The sequence below is a fragment of the Hemiscyllium ocellatum genome, chromosome 3 (assembly GCF_020745735.1).
Source record: "Hemiscyllium ocellatum isolate sHemOce1 chromosome 3, sHemOce1.pat.X.cur, whole genome shotgun sequence".
Taxonomy (NCBI): Eukaryota; Metazoa; Chordata; class Chondrichthyes; order Orectolobiformes; family Hemiscylliidae; genus Hemiscyllium; species Hemiscyllium ocellatum.
In genome coordinates, this window is record NC_083403.1 from 129,277,450 (window position 1) to 129,293,913 (window position 16,464).

At 41.4% G+C, this 16,464-nt stretch overlaps 1 protein-coding gene across 1 annotated transcript in view; it reads left to right on the forward strand.

Annotated features, from left to right (window-relative positions):
* greb1 (growth regulating estrogen receptor binding 1) overlaps positions 1-16,464 on the forward strand; it is a 194,519-nt gene that overhangs the window by 78,930 nt on the left and 99,125 nt on the right. The window contains exons 12-15 of the mRNA XM_060855164.1: positions 2,111-2,239; positions 7,427-7,549; positions 10,365-10,562; positions 15,930-16,110. Of these exons, the coding sequence (XP_060711147.1) occupies positions 2,111-2,239; positions 7,427-7,549; positions 10,365-10,562; positions 15,930-16,110 (631 nt within the window). The remainder of the gene's footprint in view (positions 1-2,110; positions 2,240-7,426; positions 7,550-10,364; positions 10,563-15,929; positions 16,111-16,464) is intronic.

Genomic DNA, 16,464 nt, shown 5'->3' on the forward strand with positions numbered 1-16,464 from the left:
AGTTTGCACATTCTCCCCATGTCTGTGTGAGTTTCCACCTGGTGTTCCACTTTCCATCCACAGTCCAAAGATGCGCAGGTTAGGTAGATTGGCCATGCTAAATTGCCAATAATGTCCAGCGATCCATAGGTGGGTTCGCCATGGGAAATGCAGGGTTACCGGGATCGGGTGGGTCTGGGTGGGATGCTCTTCGGAGGGTCAGTGTGGACATGATAGGCCAAATGGCCTGCTTTTACACTGTAGGGTTTCTATTTTACTTAGTTACTCTTTTCCTGTCAAATACTTTGAGAAACTTTGACTGTTTGCTGTTATATTTCCAGCTAGCTTTCTCTCTTACTCTATTTTCTCCTTTTATTTTCATCATCTTTTGCTGGTCCAAAATATCTGTTCAGTTTCCTGACCTACCACTAACCTTTGCAGAACTCCTTCCTGTATCTTTCAATTCATTTTTTTCTTCACTTCTACAGTTAGCTTTCTTACATAGTTTTTCACTATGGGATAAATCCTTGCTGAAGGTTATTAAATATCTCCTTAAAACTCAGCCACTATATTTCACATGTTTAACATTAGTTTCTCTGTTTAGATGAGGCCCCTTACTTGTTCACACTGACCCTCCAAAGAGCAATCCAGCCAGATTCCCCTGCCTTATATTTACCTCTGACTAATGCACCTAACACTATGGGCAATTTAGTATGGCCAATTCACCTGACCTGCACATCTTTGGATTGTGGGAGCAAACCCGCAAAGACACAAGGAGAATGTGCAAACTCCACACAGACAGTCGCCCAAGGCAGGAATTGAACCCAGGTTCCTGGCACTGTGAGGTAGCAGTGCTAACCACTGAGCCACCGTGCCACCCTACCTTTGCTCTGTCTTCATATCTTTGTAGTTACTTGCATTTAGGTTTAAAATAATAGTCATGGGGATAAACTTCTCTCCTTCAAACTAAGTGTAAAATTCCACCATTTGTGAGCGTTGTTGTCTCGCAGTTCCTTGTGCAAGAGGTTATTGATAAATCGGGGTTCACTGCTCATCACTTGCTCATTGCCAGGTCTGGAATAGCCTGCTCCCTAGCTGGCTCTACAATGTACTGGTCTGAGAGGTTGTCCTGAATTAACTAATTTTCTCGACTAGGAGAAGGTGAGGGCTGCAGATGCTGGAGGTCAGAGCCGAGAGTGTGGTGCTGGAAAAGCTCAGCAGGTCAGGCAGCATCCGAGGAGCAGAAGAGTCAACGTTTTGGGCATAAGCTTCGATTACCTTGGTCAAATGTGTTTGTCCAATCTGCATTAAAATTTTCCATGATGATTGCAGTACCTTTCTGACATGTCCCATTTGTTACTTCCTCTGTACTCTTCCCTATAGTGTATCTCTTAATTGGGTGTTGGGTGGGGGAGTAAACTTCTCTCAGTAGTGACCTCATCTTTCCTATTTCTTATTTCAAGATAAGCATAGATGATGGTTTCTTGGTTGGTGTTTAGAAGCTATCAATCAAGGTTGTCTTTTCAGTTCACACAGACGAAGGCATGTCCCTTATAACCTAGCTATCCATTCTCTGAGCTTCCAAAAGCTGCTCATGGGAGATTAAATTGGGGCCTTTCAGATCTTCGTGCAGCAGCATCAACAACTAGGCTACTTCTCACAGAAAACACATTCTATGGTTCTAAATGGTTTGTTTTACTGACTCCAATGTAGATGTCTTTATTTCCAAACCATATACTTGCTAAGTCCCATTGTCATGCATTAATATAAATACTGAGTTGCAGAAGGCTGGCTGAAATTAAGAGATCTTGACAAAAAGTGCATGTGGGTAGATGGTTTTGAAATGTTTTCTCTCTGTTTGCTGGCCTCTAAATGTTTGTTATTCAGCAATGTTTTGAAATTCTGTTTTAAATGCCTTTAATGTTAATAAACTGCCATGATCCAAGATGATGCTTTTGTTTCATGTTATCTTGAACCTTTTAGTTTACTCTCAGTCTGTACAACTGCTAAAAGGCTTAATTTTGTCCATTGAAAAACCTTTTTGAAAATTGCTTGATAAAAGTTTTTGGCTGTATAATTTATTTTGACCAGTTGCCAACTATTCATCTGCACCTATCTTTGTTTTTCACAGGAAAGCGACAAGCTGGATTTCTAGCAGAGAGAATGCTTAGTCCCAAAGATCATCTGAAAGAAATCAACTATGAGCTTGTCACTGGAAAAGTTGGAGCTCTAGGAGCGTTTTTCAGCAGCCTTTGTCCGGGTAAAATATTCTAGCCAGGTGGTTCTCGCACATCCCTATACTTCCCTTGGCTAACATTTTATCAATTAGAACTGAAAATCTTTTAGGGTTTCCTATTCTCATGAGCTCTCTCTGCCTCCAATATTCCTAATCTCAGTTTTCTGTTTATACTTAGGTTGGTTATCTACTTTCTGAATTATGGGCGTGACATTTATCATAAAGATGCTTTTAATGTTCCATTTTAATCTAAATCTAACTTGATGTTAGCGAGTTTTGAGAAGATTTGTAGCTCAGGTTGAGGTTCTGGATGTAAGTTCGTTTGCTGAGCTGGACGGTTCATGTTCAGACGTTTCGTCACCATACTAGGTAACATCATCAGTGAACCTCTGGACAAAACATTGCTGATGATTCCTGCTTTCTGTTTATGTTTGGGTTTCTTTGAGTTGGTGATGTTATTTCCTGTGGTACTGCCATTTCATATGGTGATGTCATTTCCTGTTCTTTTTCTCAGGGGTTGTAATTTGGGCTCAAGTCAATGTGTTTGTTGATAGAGTTCCAGTTGGAATGCCATGCTTCTAGGAATTCTCATGCATGACTCTGTTTGGCTTGTCCTAGGGTGGATGTGTTGTCCAGTCGAAGTGTTGTCCTTCCTTACCTATATGTAAGGATATTAATGAGAGAGGGTCATGTCATTTTGTGGCTAGTTCATGTTCATGTATTCTGGTGGCTAGTTTTCTGCCTGTTGTCCAATGCAGTGTTTGTTACAGTCCTTGTATGGTATTTTGTAAATGTCATTAGTTTTGCTGGTTGTCTGTATAGGGTCTTTTGAGTTAATTAGCTGCTGTTTTAGTGTGTTGGTACGTTTGTGGGCTACCATGATGCCAAGGGGTCGGAGTAGTCTGGCAGTCATTTCCAAGATGACTTTGATGTAGGGGAGAGTGGCTAGGGTTTCTAGATGTGTTTTGTCTGCTTTTTTGGGTTTGTTGCCGAGAAATCTGCGGACTGTGTTCATTGGGTACCATTCTTTTTGAATACACTGTTTAGGTGATTTTCCTCTTGCTCTGCATAGTTCCTCTGTGCCTGCAGTGTGTGGTGGATTGTTGGAATAATGTTCTGATGCAGCTTCGTTTGTGGATGTTGGGATGATTGCTTCTGTAGTTCAGTATTTGGCCTGTATGTGTTGTTTTCCTGTAGACGCTGGTTTGAAGTTTCCAACAAGTGGCGATAGGCCCTACCCCACAACTAGAGAACCGAATCACAGCCCTACTCAAAATAAACTTCAGAAATCTGGAGAAATAAATAAGACCGACTTCCAAAAAAATGAAACCAAACAGATCCAACGCACCACACCTCTACGGATTACCCAAAATTCACAGACATGGAGCCCCCCTCAGACCCATAATTGCGCTACCGGGAACACCAACTTACAGATTGACCAAGGAGCTATACCAAAGACTAAAACATTTAATAGAAGGCTCACGCCACTCCATCCACTCCACCCAAGAATTCCTGCAGACTATCAAAGACACTAAGAGAGAAGAGGATGAAATAATGGTCTTCTTTGATATAACAGCCCTGTTCACATCAATCAACATCAACCTGGCCAAGGAAACACTGACTACACTATTAGAAGACCCAAAGACTCATACACCAATACCACTAACTTCATCAACAAGGACAGTATCGTCAAGCTAGTGGACCTATACCTTACCACCCACTTCACCTTCAACAACAAAACCAACAGACAAACTAACGGAACACCCATGGGATCTCTAATATCAGGGTTCTTAGCAGAGACAATAATGCAGACACTTGAACAAATAGCTCTGCCAACCATCCAACCCAAACTTTGGGTCTGCTATGTGGATGATATCTTTGTCATCACTAAACAAAACAAATTAGAGGAAACCTTCAAGACCCATCAATAATAATCTACTGGCATAAAATTCACTAAAGAGGAGGAAAAAACAACAAACTGCCATTCCTAGATGTCACAGTAGAGCGAACAGCCAATGGGGAACTTCAAACCAGCATCTACAGAAAAACAACACATACGGACCAAATACTGAATTACAGAAGCAAACATCTCAACATCCACAAACAAAGTTACATCAGAACATTATTCCAATGAGCCACCACACACTGCAGCACAGAGGAACTATGCAGAGCAGAGTTCAAAAAGAATGGGTACCCAATGAACATAGTCTGCAGATTTCTTGGCAACATACCCAAACAAGCAGACAAAACACATCCAGAAACTCTAGCCACTCTCCACTACATCAAGGACATCTTGGAAATGACTGCCAGACTTCTCAGACCCCTTGGCATCATGGTAGCCCACAAACCCACCAACACACTAAAACAGCAACTAATGAACTTGAAAGATCCTATACAGCAACAAGCAAACTAATGTCATTTGCAAAATACTGTGCAAGGACCGTAATAAGCACTACATAGGACAAACAGGCAGAAAACTAGCCACTAGGATACATGAACATCAACCTCCGCCACTAATATCCTTACATACAGATGAGGAAGGATACCACTTCAACTGGGACAGCACATCCATCCTAGGACAAGCCAAACAGAGACATGCACGAGAATTCCTAGAAGCATAGCATTCCAACCAGAACTCTATTAACTAACACATTGACTTGGACCCATATTACCACCCCCTGAAAAAAAAACAGGAAATGACATCACCAATCCAAAGAAACCCAAACATATAAATAGGAAGCAGGAATCATCAGCAATGCTTCGTCTGGAGGCTCACTGAAGATGTTACCTAGTATGGTGACAAAACGTCTGAACATGAACCTTCCAGCTCAGTGAGCAAACATACATCCAACTTTTGATGTCATCCTTTCCCCATCATGGAAATGTATCTCAGATATACACAAGTTAACTCATCTTTGAATGCCTCATATCGCTGATTTACAATTTTACCTGACAACCTTTGATTTCTATCTATTCAAGCAAGGATCCTTTTCACACTTCTCAAATTAGCACTCCCTAGTTCAGCATTTTCATGTGGGGTCTTTAGCCTGAACTTCTCCATAGTTGCTCTAAGGCTAACAGCCCCAAGAGCTTAAAAGATTCCCAAAGGTTATGAACAACATTAAAAGACCAATTCCGAATCAGATTAAACTTCCATATTCTCGACTAGAATTCATGTCATTCAGACAGAAGTCTTCAGAATCTATAGGCCACTTCATGCACAGATGTAGAAAAAAGGGATCATTTTATGGGGAGCTAGCAGACAAAATTGTTGAACTGGTGATCATATCAACCTCATGAGAGCTTTCCAGAAATATTTGCTAGACAAACCGTAACTTACCACGTCAAAGAACTATTGAAGGACGGTCGTAGGTACTGTGATCCTCTCGGGTTGATGAAATGTCCAGGTCCTAACTACAAACTCAACAGTTGATACAAATATTAGAGCACCTAAGCACAGCAAAATATGTGGAAGGAGTAGTCGTCTTCATTTATCCAAGGAAATGCTCATTTTTGATCAAGTTTTTGAGGAAGGTGGCAGTAAAAACCATTGGCAGAGGCAGCACACCAGACCAAAGGTGATGCAGTTGCAAAGAGCTGTGCTCTGACCCGAACGATCATGCGCAAGGAGTACCTGCAAGCTTCAAGAGAGACCATCCAGTATCCTTCCAGAGGCATATCGTGAAGCAATGGACAAACCAAATTCTGACCATGTACATTAGATAATGGAAAGTGACCACATTTCACGCTGTCAATCTCAGAGTAAATACCTATTTCATCACAACATGCAAAGTATTTGCAAATATTAAAACTATTTGTACTGAGAAAAGTGATGCCTATTTGTTATTGGCCAAGATTAACACAAGTTCTAAGCACTAGCCCTGTAATTACAGGAAGCCACGATGAAACCTATGAATGTATAACTTTGAACTTACACCGTTTACTAATTTTTTGTGTAATATCAATAAGGTTGGAGTCCATCTGAATGCAACAGATATTCTTCATCATAGACAATGCTGGAGTGATCTATCAGCAGTCTGTGACATTACACTGGTCATAGTCCATGAAATCAGTCCAGATATTAGAGACACAACACAGAGACGCAGTAAGCTATTCAAAAAGTACTTGCAAAACTCTATGTGAGAGAAATTCAGAACACATCATTTCCTTTTGAATCAATAGAGTTAAAGTCCCAGGTCTCTGCTTTGGAAAGAAAAATGCAAGTTCAAGAGGAATTGGCTGCATAATTAGCAGGAGAGTTCCAGACTTGAGAATCCCATCTTTGAGATGATAATGTCTTTAGGAGATATCTGGGCTCAGTTCACAAAGATGAATGAAGAGCTGAGAGGGAAAGATACGTCATAGTATCATCAATGTAATTAAAGCATTACCAGTTGAGATGTATGTAAACTTGCATGTAAAACTGATCAACCCCACCAGAAGCAGCAATGGAAACACAGGCCTGACTTCAAAGCAATGCTAGAGAAAATGAGGGCAAGGTGTATAGTGCACACAACATGGAATGTCAAATCACTCCTTTCAGAAACAGATGCTGGTGTGATAAAACTTGAGCAGAGTATAAAGGAAACCAAAAAACTTCCGAAGCAATAAGTGGAAGTGCAGGTATCAACAAAAACAAAAAGTAAAAAAAAACTGAAGAGAATTACCATCATTAGCGTAGTTTACGAGCAGAGAAATGTGCAGGGTCAACAGAAGTCTCAAACTTTGAGAGAATGGGAAGAATCCAGCAGGAAAAGACAAAGCTGGGAGCTTTTAGGGAACACAGCAATAAATGTCAGGGAGATTTGGACCACTCAGATCTTGGTCTTGGCTGCAGTGCATCAGGATAAGCAAATTCAGGAACGGCAACTCCAATCCATGATGGAAAACGTGAATATTGATGACTATGGAAATCAGTGATACCTCTAAAGTCACCATCACAGGATCTGGACGTTTCAGAAAATCCAGACATAATGGAGATGCATTGGCGCATTTGATATTGTGTTGTGGCTTCTGTCAAAGAGTTGGAATATGTTGCATGTGTACTTTTCCTTGAAAGACTGAATGTACCATATGTGTACAGTGTTGAACTTAGAATGTGTTTTACTGTTTTCAATAAACTAAGTCACAGGGTTAATCAATCCCTGACATGCAATGAATTATTATGTTACAATTATTAACTTTTTTGCATACTGTACCTATTTTGATTAGAAGGAGATATCGACACACTCTTAGAAAAGTGTAGTCTGGCAAAGAATGGCCAAGGCTCTTCTCTCACTACTTCCTTCAAGAAATTCGATGACAGTACAGCCCAGAGACCAGCCATTTGTTCAGGTAAACGTCCAAACTCACTTCCTTCACAATTTATGTGTCATTAGAAACATTTGGGAACATTAAGTGTGATCCAGGAACATTCAAACCATTTGTTGGAAGTTAAAGGTCGCTCCTGCGATCAGTGGAAGAATGTTAATTGGCGCAATCTTGTGGAAATGGACTTTATGGCTGTCACATCTAGATGGGAAGGTGGAAGACACAGTGTTAACGTTCCCTGTCCCCACCATGAGTGACTCCTTCTACCCCACCCCTCATCATCCTCACATTGGAACACTACCACCTTCCCACTCTAGCCCTTATTAAGTTCTGGTTCTGGGTGGCAAGGTCCAAGTTTGAACATCCTTTCCTGCCATCAAATGGGGATGTCTTATCTTCATGACTAAGGGATTTGATCACAGGCAGCGGCGTGGCCATCTTCCTGCCTTTGGGTTTGACTCACTTGCTTGTCGTCCCCCCATTTCTCTCCCTTGCCGTCACCATTCCCAATCTCAGAACTTGGTGCCTCAATCAGCATTGTGCTTTCCCCTCACCAATCCCTCCATCATGACCGTCTGTAACTCAGCAGAGAACTGGAACGCCCTCCCTCTCATTGGCAGGTTGGACCTCTTGCTCCAAGGCCGTGATTTTGACAGAAAGCAGTCACTCAGCTGCCAGATGCTGGAGGGTGGGGGCAGGAGGAGTAGGGGTGGTGAGGGGGGAGGGCATCTCTTACTTTGGGTTACTTCTATGCGTTTTCCCCACTGCAATATCTACTTTGAGACCTAATAATTCAGGGCAATTCTGCCCATGAAGAAAAGTTGGTGGACAAATGTGAGACTAGGATTCATTATGTGATAAACGGTGGAACAAAATCATTTGTGAATAATTGTTCAGTATTATAGTTCATTTTTAATGAAGGTGATGAATGAGTTGCAGTTTTTTCTCTGGTGATAGGCTGTATGCTTTTTTTTTAAAGATATTTTTATTAGAAATTTAATATTTTGACAAATTTACAAAAATAAACAGAACTTTCAAGCACAAACATTAATATAAAAATAGATCTTAAATATATAATCATCAAAATTCAAAGGAATGATACTAAAGAAGAAAGAAAAACAATGAAACTCAGTTAACTACTAATCTAATCCACAATTATCCAGAGTGTATAGTTGAGTCACTTACATCCTTCAAACAAGAAAAAAGTTCTCTAATACACTCATAACAGTATAATAAAAAGGAAACTATTTCCAAACAATAAGAACAAAAAAAAACATGTTTGAATGGAGATCCTCCCCCTTATTCTCAGGGGGCCTTACTTCCTTTCTAAAGGTCCACCATATCCTCTCCCAAACAGTGTCCCACCCTTGACCCGGGCGCTCCTTAATAGGATTTAGATATAATACCGAGCTAGAGTTAACAGTGAGCGCCCCACCCCCACCCCTCCCCACCCATACCTGAGTATATCTGATAGCATCAATGCCACATACAAACACCCATAACTATAAAATTACAACTCCAACAAATTACAGTTAAGTATAATAACATAAAATAGCAAGGGAAGACAACCCTGCTCCCAGAAGCAAAAGTAAAGTAGAGTAAAGTATCCATTTCTCCCCACGGAGTGTGGAAGAGGCAAGCCAACATAAATTGTCTCTTACGATTTATTTAAACGAGTCTAAAAGTTCCTTAGCCTCTTCTGGTGATCTAAAATTATACTCGGATCCTTCGTGGGTAAAGCATAACGTCGCTGGGTAGCGTAAGGTGTATTGAATATTTAAGTTCCGTAGACATTTCTTCACCTCATCAAACGCCTTCCTCCTTCGTGCCAAAGCCGGGGAGAAGTCCTGAAATAACATAATCTTGGATCCTTCATGAATCATGGCTTTAGGATCCTTTCCAAGCTTTCTGGAGGCGTCCAGGAGTATCTGCCTCTCCCTATAACTCTGCAGCCGGAACAGGACCGGGCGTGGGCGCTGGTTTGGGCCAGATCCGCGTACTGCGACCCGGTAGGCCCACTCCACCCTTACCCGGTCAGTTTCAGCCCCCAGGTTTAAAAGCTGGGGCAGCCATCGCTCCAGAAATACTACTAACTGTCCCTTCTCTTCTTGTTCAGGGAGGCCCAGAAGACGGATATTCTTTCTCCGATTTCTATTATCCAGGTCATCCATGTAGATTTCAAAGGCCCGGACTCTCTGCTCCAGAGCTCGCACCTGTTCTGCAGCTGTTTGTGCTGCAGCCTCGGAGGTCGTGGCCTTTAGCTCCGCCCCCTCCACTCGGCCCTGCAATTCCTCGAGAGCCTGGCTGTTCTTTTGTAGCTTTTCTTCGAATGCATTCCATCTCTGTCTGGATTCTGCGATGAAATTGACGAGTGTCGTTTCCAGCCTGGCAATCATCTCTTCAAGGCCTGTTTTTACATCAGCTGCAGCCGGAGGAGGAGAGGGTGGGGGAGGGGTCTTTGTTTTCTGAGAGCTGCGGGATCCCTTTGGTTTACTCATTATCCACTTAATATTAAACTGCTTAAATATAATAGTAAACAGCTAGTTAAGGTTAGAAAATTTTTTTGGGTGGTTTGGTAAGTGTGGTGGGGCTGAGTAACTCACTTTACCCAGGTTTTGGGAAGAGCTCTGTAAACTCAGACTTGCTGAGTCGCCGCCATCTTGGATCTCCGCCGGCTGTATGCTTTTAGTTTGGATGACTGGAAGAATACTATCAAATCTGTACAATTGTCAATTTATTCAATTTGAATACATAGGCAAACAAATTCAATAATCTGACATTTTAAGAAGTTATGCCTTTGCTGGATTTTGTCCTTTTAATGTCTGTTTGGGTTCCACAGTTTCTAACAAAGGAACATGCCAGATTCATCCCGTTCAGCTTGCAGTGGCTCGCAAGTTACTGTCTCACGTCTGCGCAATTGCTGATTCCAGCACGCAAAATCTGGATTTGGGCTCCTTTGAGAAAGTGGACTTCCTTATTTTGGTGCCTCCATCGGAGGTTGCCTACCAGCAGACTATGTTGCGCGTCAAGCAGTCAGGTTGGTATTTATGCTATCAGTGGTTTAGCTCAGTTGGCTGGGTGGCTGGTTTCTCATGCAGAACAATGCCTGCAGTGTGGGTTCAATTACTGCCCTTACTGAGGTTACAGTGAAGGACTATTCTTCCCAACCTCTCTCCACACCAGAGGTGTATTGACCCTCAGGTTAAACGGCCACCAGTCAGTCATTTCTCTCCAATGAGAGAGCAGCCCTATCATCCCAAAGGACTACAACAAGGAAGAGAAATTCGTGTGTCCTCATGATGATGATTTTCAGAAATCCCAAAAGAAAACTAGCATACAAGTTCATTTGGTATTAGGGAAAGCAAATGGAGTCAAGATTAGAGTGACACTGTAAAAGCACAGCAGGTCAGGCAGCATCCGAGGAGCAGGAAAATCGATGTTTCGGGCATTCCTGATGAAGGGTTTTTGCCCGAAACATCAATTTTCCTGCCCCTCGGACACTGCCTGACCTGCTGTGCTTTTCCAGCACCACTCTCAACTCTAATCTCCAGCATCTGGAGTATGCACTTCTGCCAAGGCAAATGGAATGTTGAGTTTTATTTCAACAGGAATGGGGTATAAAAGAAGGGAGGTTTTGTTAGAACTATAGAAGACACTAGCCACACCACAGCTGGAATACTGTTTTGGGTCTCTTATTTAAGACAAGATATATTGGTATTGGAGGTAGTCCAGAGAAGGCTCCCTCGGCTGATCCCAGATACAGATTAATTTTCGTATGAGGAGAGGTTGATTAGGATGGACATGTACTCATTGGAATTCATAAGAATGGGATGCAACCTTATTGAAACATACAAGATTCTTAGAGGAAATGACAGGGTGGATATGGAAAGGATGTTTCAGCTTGTGGAAGAATCTAGGACCAGAGAGCATGATCAGAGTACAAGGATACCCATTTAAAACAGCAATGAGGAATTTCTTCTCTGAGAGGGAAGTGCATTTGTAAAATTCTTTACTGCAGAGGTCAATTGAAGCTGGGTGGCTAGGTATATTCAAGGCTGAGATGGGTAGGTTTTTAATGAGTAAGGGAATCAAGAGTTGTGGGGAAAAGGCCAGAAAGTGGATTTGAGGACTACCAGATCACCCATGATCTCGTTGAATGATAGAGTAGATGCCCTGGGCTGAATGACTGACTTCTGCTCCTTTGTCTTACAATCTTATGGTTTACAGTTTCAAGTTATACTTCATTGCTGGAAATACTTCATTTTGTAAATGGAACAGAGCTGTGAAGGAAATTGTGTGCTAAAAAAAATCTTATTTAGCTGTTGAGTCAAACACTTAGTAATCATGAAAATCATGAACAAGGGGCTTAATAGTTGAACATTTTATTTTGGCAGGTCTAATCAAGCAACCATATATTTTTGCTTCTAATTATGTGTATTTAAAGCACTGGTCTAGGCAATGTTTAAAGTGGCTCATGTTTTAAGATAAGACAAATTTCATAGGCTTTGAGTTTTTCAAAATTATTCTTTTGAAAGCGAAAGTTCCTCAATAGTTAAAAAAAAAACTTGTTCCCTTAAAAACTGACCTACAAAATTGACTATTGATGATGTACAGAGAGTCATAGAGATGTAGAGACTTGGAAACAGAACTTTTGGTTCAATTCATCCATGCTGACCAGACATCCTAAATTAATCTATTGCCATTTGCCAGCATTTGACCCATATCCCTATAAACCCTTCTATTCATATACCCATCCAAATGTCTTTTAAATGTAGCAATTGTACTAGCCTCCACCACACCCTGCAGCCTTTGGCCCTCCAGAGAAATTTAGTCCCAGTCTGTTTAGCTTCTCCCCATACCTCAAACTCCTCAACCCTGGCAACATTCTTGTAAATTCTTTTTGAACTCTCTCAAGTTTCACAACATGCTTCCTATAGCAAGGAGACCAGAATTGCATGCAGTATTCTAAAAGGAGCCTAACCAATGACCTGTGCAGCCACAACATGACCTCCCAACTCCTATAGGAGAAAGTGAGGACTGCAGATGCTGGAGATCAGTGCTGAAAATGTGTTGCTGGAAAAGCGCAGCAGGTCAGGCAGCATCCAAGGGACAGGAGAATCGACGTTTCGGGTATAAGCCCTTCTCGGGCTTATACCCGAAACGTCGATTCTCCTGCTCCTTGGATGCTGCCTGACCAGCTGCGCTTTTCCAGAAACACATTTTCAGCTTCCAACTCCTATACTCAATTCACTGACCAATAAAGGCAACCATATCAAAAGCCTTTTTCACTATCCTATCTACCTGCAACTCCACTTTCAAGGAACAATGAATCTGCACTCTGAGGTCTCTTTCTTCAACAACACTCCCCAAGACCTTACCATTAAGTATATAAGACTGCCCTGATTTGCCTTTCCAAAATGCAGCACCTCCCATTTATCTAAATCAAACTCCATCTGCCGCACCTCAGCTCATTGGCCATCTGATCAAGATCCTTTTGTATTCTGATGTAACCTTCTTCGCTGTTCATTTCCAATTTTCATGTCATCTGTAAACTTACTAACCATGCCTCTCATGTTCACATCTAAATCATTATATAAATGATAAAAAGCAGTGGGCCCAGCACCGATCCTTGTGGCAAACTGCTGGTCACAGGCCTCCAGTCTGAAAAGCAATCCCCTATCACTACCCTCTGTCTTTTACCTTCCAGCCAGTTCTATATCAAAATGGCTAGTTCTTCCTCTATTCTGTGTGATTTAGCTTGCTAACTAGTCTCCCATGGGGAACCTTGTTGAACGCTTTACTGAAGAACATATAGATCACGTCTACCACTCTGCCCTCATCAATCCTCTTTGTTACTTGTTCAAAAAACTCAATCAAGTTAGTGAGACACAATCTCCCACACAAAGTCATGTTGACTATCCCTAATCAGTCCTCGTCTTTCCAAATACATATAAATCCTGTCTCTCAGGATTCCCTCCAACAACTTGCTCACCACTGATGTCAGACTCACCGGTCTATAGTTCCCTGGCTTTTCCTTATCACTTTCTTAAATAGTGGTACCACGTTAGCTAACCTCCAGTGTTCCGGCACCTCACCTGTAACTATTGATGATACAAGTAAATCAGCAAGGGGCCCAGCAATCTTTTCCCTCACTTCCATGAGAGTTCTAAGGTACACCTGATCAGGTCCCAGAGATTTATCTACTTTTATGCATTTTAAGGCATCCAGCATCTCCTCCTCTGAAATATGGACATTTTTCAAGATGTCACTATTTACTTCCCCATGTTCTCTATCTTCCATATACTTCCACAGCAAACCCTGATGCAAAATACTCATTTAATATCTCCCCCATCTCCAGTTGTTCCACAAGGAGGTTGCCTTGCTGAATTTTAAGGGCCCTAATCTCTCCCTAGTTACTCTTTTGTCCTTAACGTATTTGTAGAATTGCTTTGGTTTCTCCTTACCCTATTTGCAAAAGCTATTTCATGTCCCCTTTTAATGCACCGGGTTTCCCTCTTAGATATACAGAGGAGCCTCGATTATCCGAACGAACTGGGCAGGAAGTATTTCATTCAGATAATTGATTATTTGGATAACTGATTCAATGCTTCTCCTCTGGGACTCAGAGTTTTCTGAAGTTTCCTTTCCCCTGACTCTGCCTGCCTCTTTGTCTCAGGATTTGTTTCTGAGCAGAGGCACGCTTGTGTGTAAGGAACCTGCAGCATTGCTGAAACGTCCCCACTGCTGCTTCACTTCAATGGTTAAAAATCACACAACACCGGGTTATAATCCAACAGGTTTAATTGGAAGCACACTAGCTTTCGGAGTGACGCTCCTTCATCAGGTGATTGTGGAGGGCTCGATTGTAACACAGAATTTATAGCAAAAATTTGCAGTGTGATGTAACTGAAATTATACATTGAAAAATTGATTGTTTGTTAAGCCTTTCATCTGTTAGAATACAGTGATAGTTTCACTTCTTTCATGTGTAAATCACAAAACCCTTCTTTTTAAAGTTGCATTCTCGGGTTAGCTGCTTACAATGGTCTAGCTACCAGGCTTGCCTTTCACCCTAACAGGAACATATAGTCTTGGACTCTCATTATCTCATTTTTGAAGGCTTCCCATTTTCTAGCCGTACCTTTATCTTTGAACACCCACCTCTAATCAACCTTTGAAAGTTCTTCCCTAAATTGGCCTTCCTCCAATTTAGAACTTTAACTTTTCCATCACTATTTTAAAACTAATAGAATTATGGCCACTAGCCTCAAAGTGCTCCCCCAATGACTCCTCAGTCACCTGCCCTGCCTTATTTCCCAAGAGTTGCACCTTCTCCATAGGTTCATCCACATACTGAATCAGAAAACTTTCTTGTATACACTTAACAAATCCCTCTCCATCCAAGTCATGAACACTATGGCAGTCCCAGTCTGTGTTTGGAAACATCAGTGAATTTTATAGACAATAAGACAATGGAGCAGAACGTTTACTGACCCAGTCTGCAGAAAGCTGTTTGGTCTTAAAGACAAATCCTGTGCAGTTTACTTCCACTATCTAACATTGGTATTACAGATTCAGTGACCCCGATTGACTTGATAACCTACATGCTTTAGATGACTGATGGCCTCAACAACCATCATATCCTCACTGGGGATTGGAAGTGAAGGGCTTTTCAATTTTGTGAAGGCAAGGTTAAGCTTTTAATGTGGGCAGCCCTTGTGTTGGGAATCCAGGAGCTGATGTGTGAGATTAGGGTTGGATTATGTTGGGCGAACTGGAGCCTGGGATGAGGTGAGCATCAAAGGAACAGGAGAATCGATGTTTCGGGCTAAAGCCCTTCATCAGGAATCGAGGATACCTGATATATCTCTGTAAGGAAAAGGACAATTGCATTTCATAATGATTTTCCTGACTTAATTATCATAGAATCACAGCACTGTGGAAATAGATCACTTGGCCCACTGTCTCCATACTGATCTACCAAAGAGGAACCCACCCAGACCCACCCCCCTCTCCCTGATCCCTGTAACCCTGTACATCCCATGGCTAATCCACCTAATTTATACATCTCCAGACACTGTGGGCAATTTAGCATGACCAATCGACCTAACCTGCACATCTTTGGATTGTGGTTATGACTAATTGATATTTAGGATTTCAATGCAAATCTCAATGTTTTTACCATCATCTAAATCTTTCAACCATTTGAGGAATTACATCTGACTTGAAACCTTTTATTTAAAATAAGTTGCACTGAAAATTCAACAGCATATTATCAGAAGTTAATCTTTGACAATTAAGCATGGCTACAATATTTTTAAGAACCCAAAGCAAATTTTGTAATTGACACACTGTTGGGATCCAGCAAAGTCTAAACTCCAACTCTTGCCTGTATTTTTTGCAGGGATCTTGGTAGAACTTGGGTTGGAAACAGAGTGTACAGCAAATCAATGCGCAGAGCAGTATGTCATGAAGCTCACTGCAGAAGCTCAGGGGAAGTTTGAAGGCTTCCAGCAAAGAGCATTAAAAAGTCCTTACACACTCTTCATACTGATCCATGACCACGCACACTGGGATTTGACCAGGTAAACTCTGAAATATGTTTTATTCTTTAAAAGATGTCTGATAAATCCGAAGTTGAATCGGTTTCTTCACCATGTCTAGAACTTGAATTGTGGTTTTGTTGTGATTATTTTATTTACTTTTTAAATTAAACTTTACTTTAAAAGTATACATGCCATTGTTCAAAGTAGAGTCGTGTGACCCTTTTTCTGCTGTTATTGACTGAATGTGATATCTATTATATTAGTGACATCACAGGGTGGGCTTTGTGAGCTCTGCTGCCTCTTACAACATGGATGTGAACTGACCCCCTCTTTACCTTCTGAGAATTTAGGGACAAACAGGACCTTAATATTGTTTACAAGAGAAGAAATTAC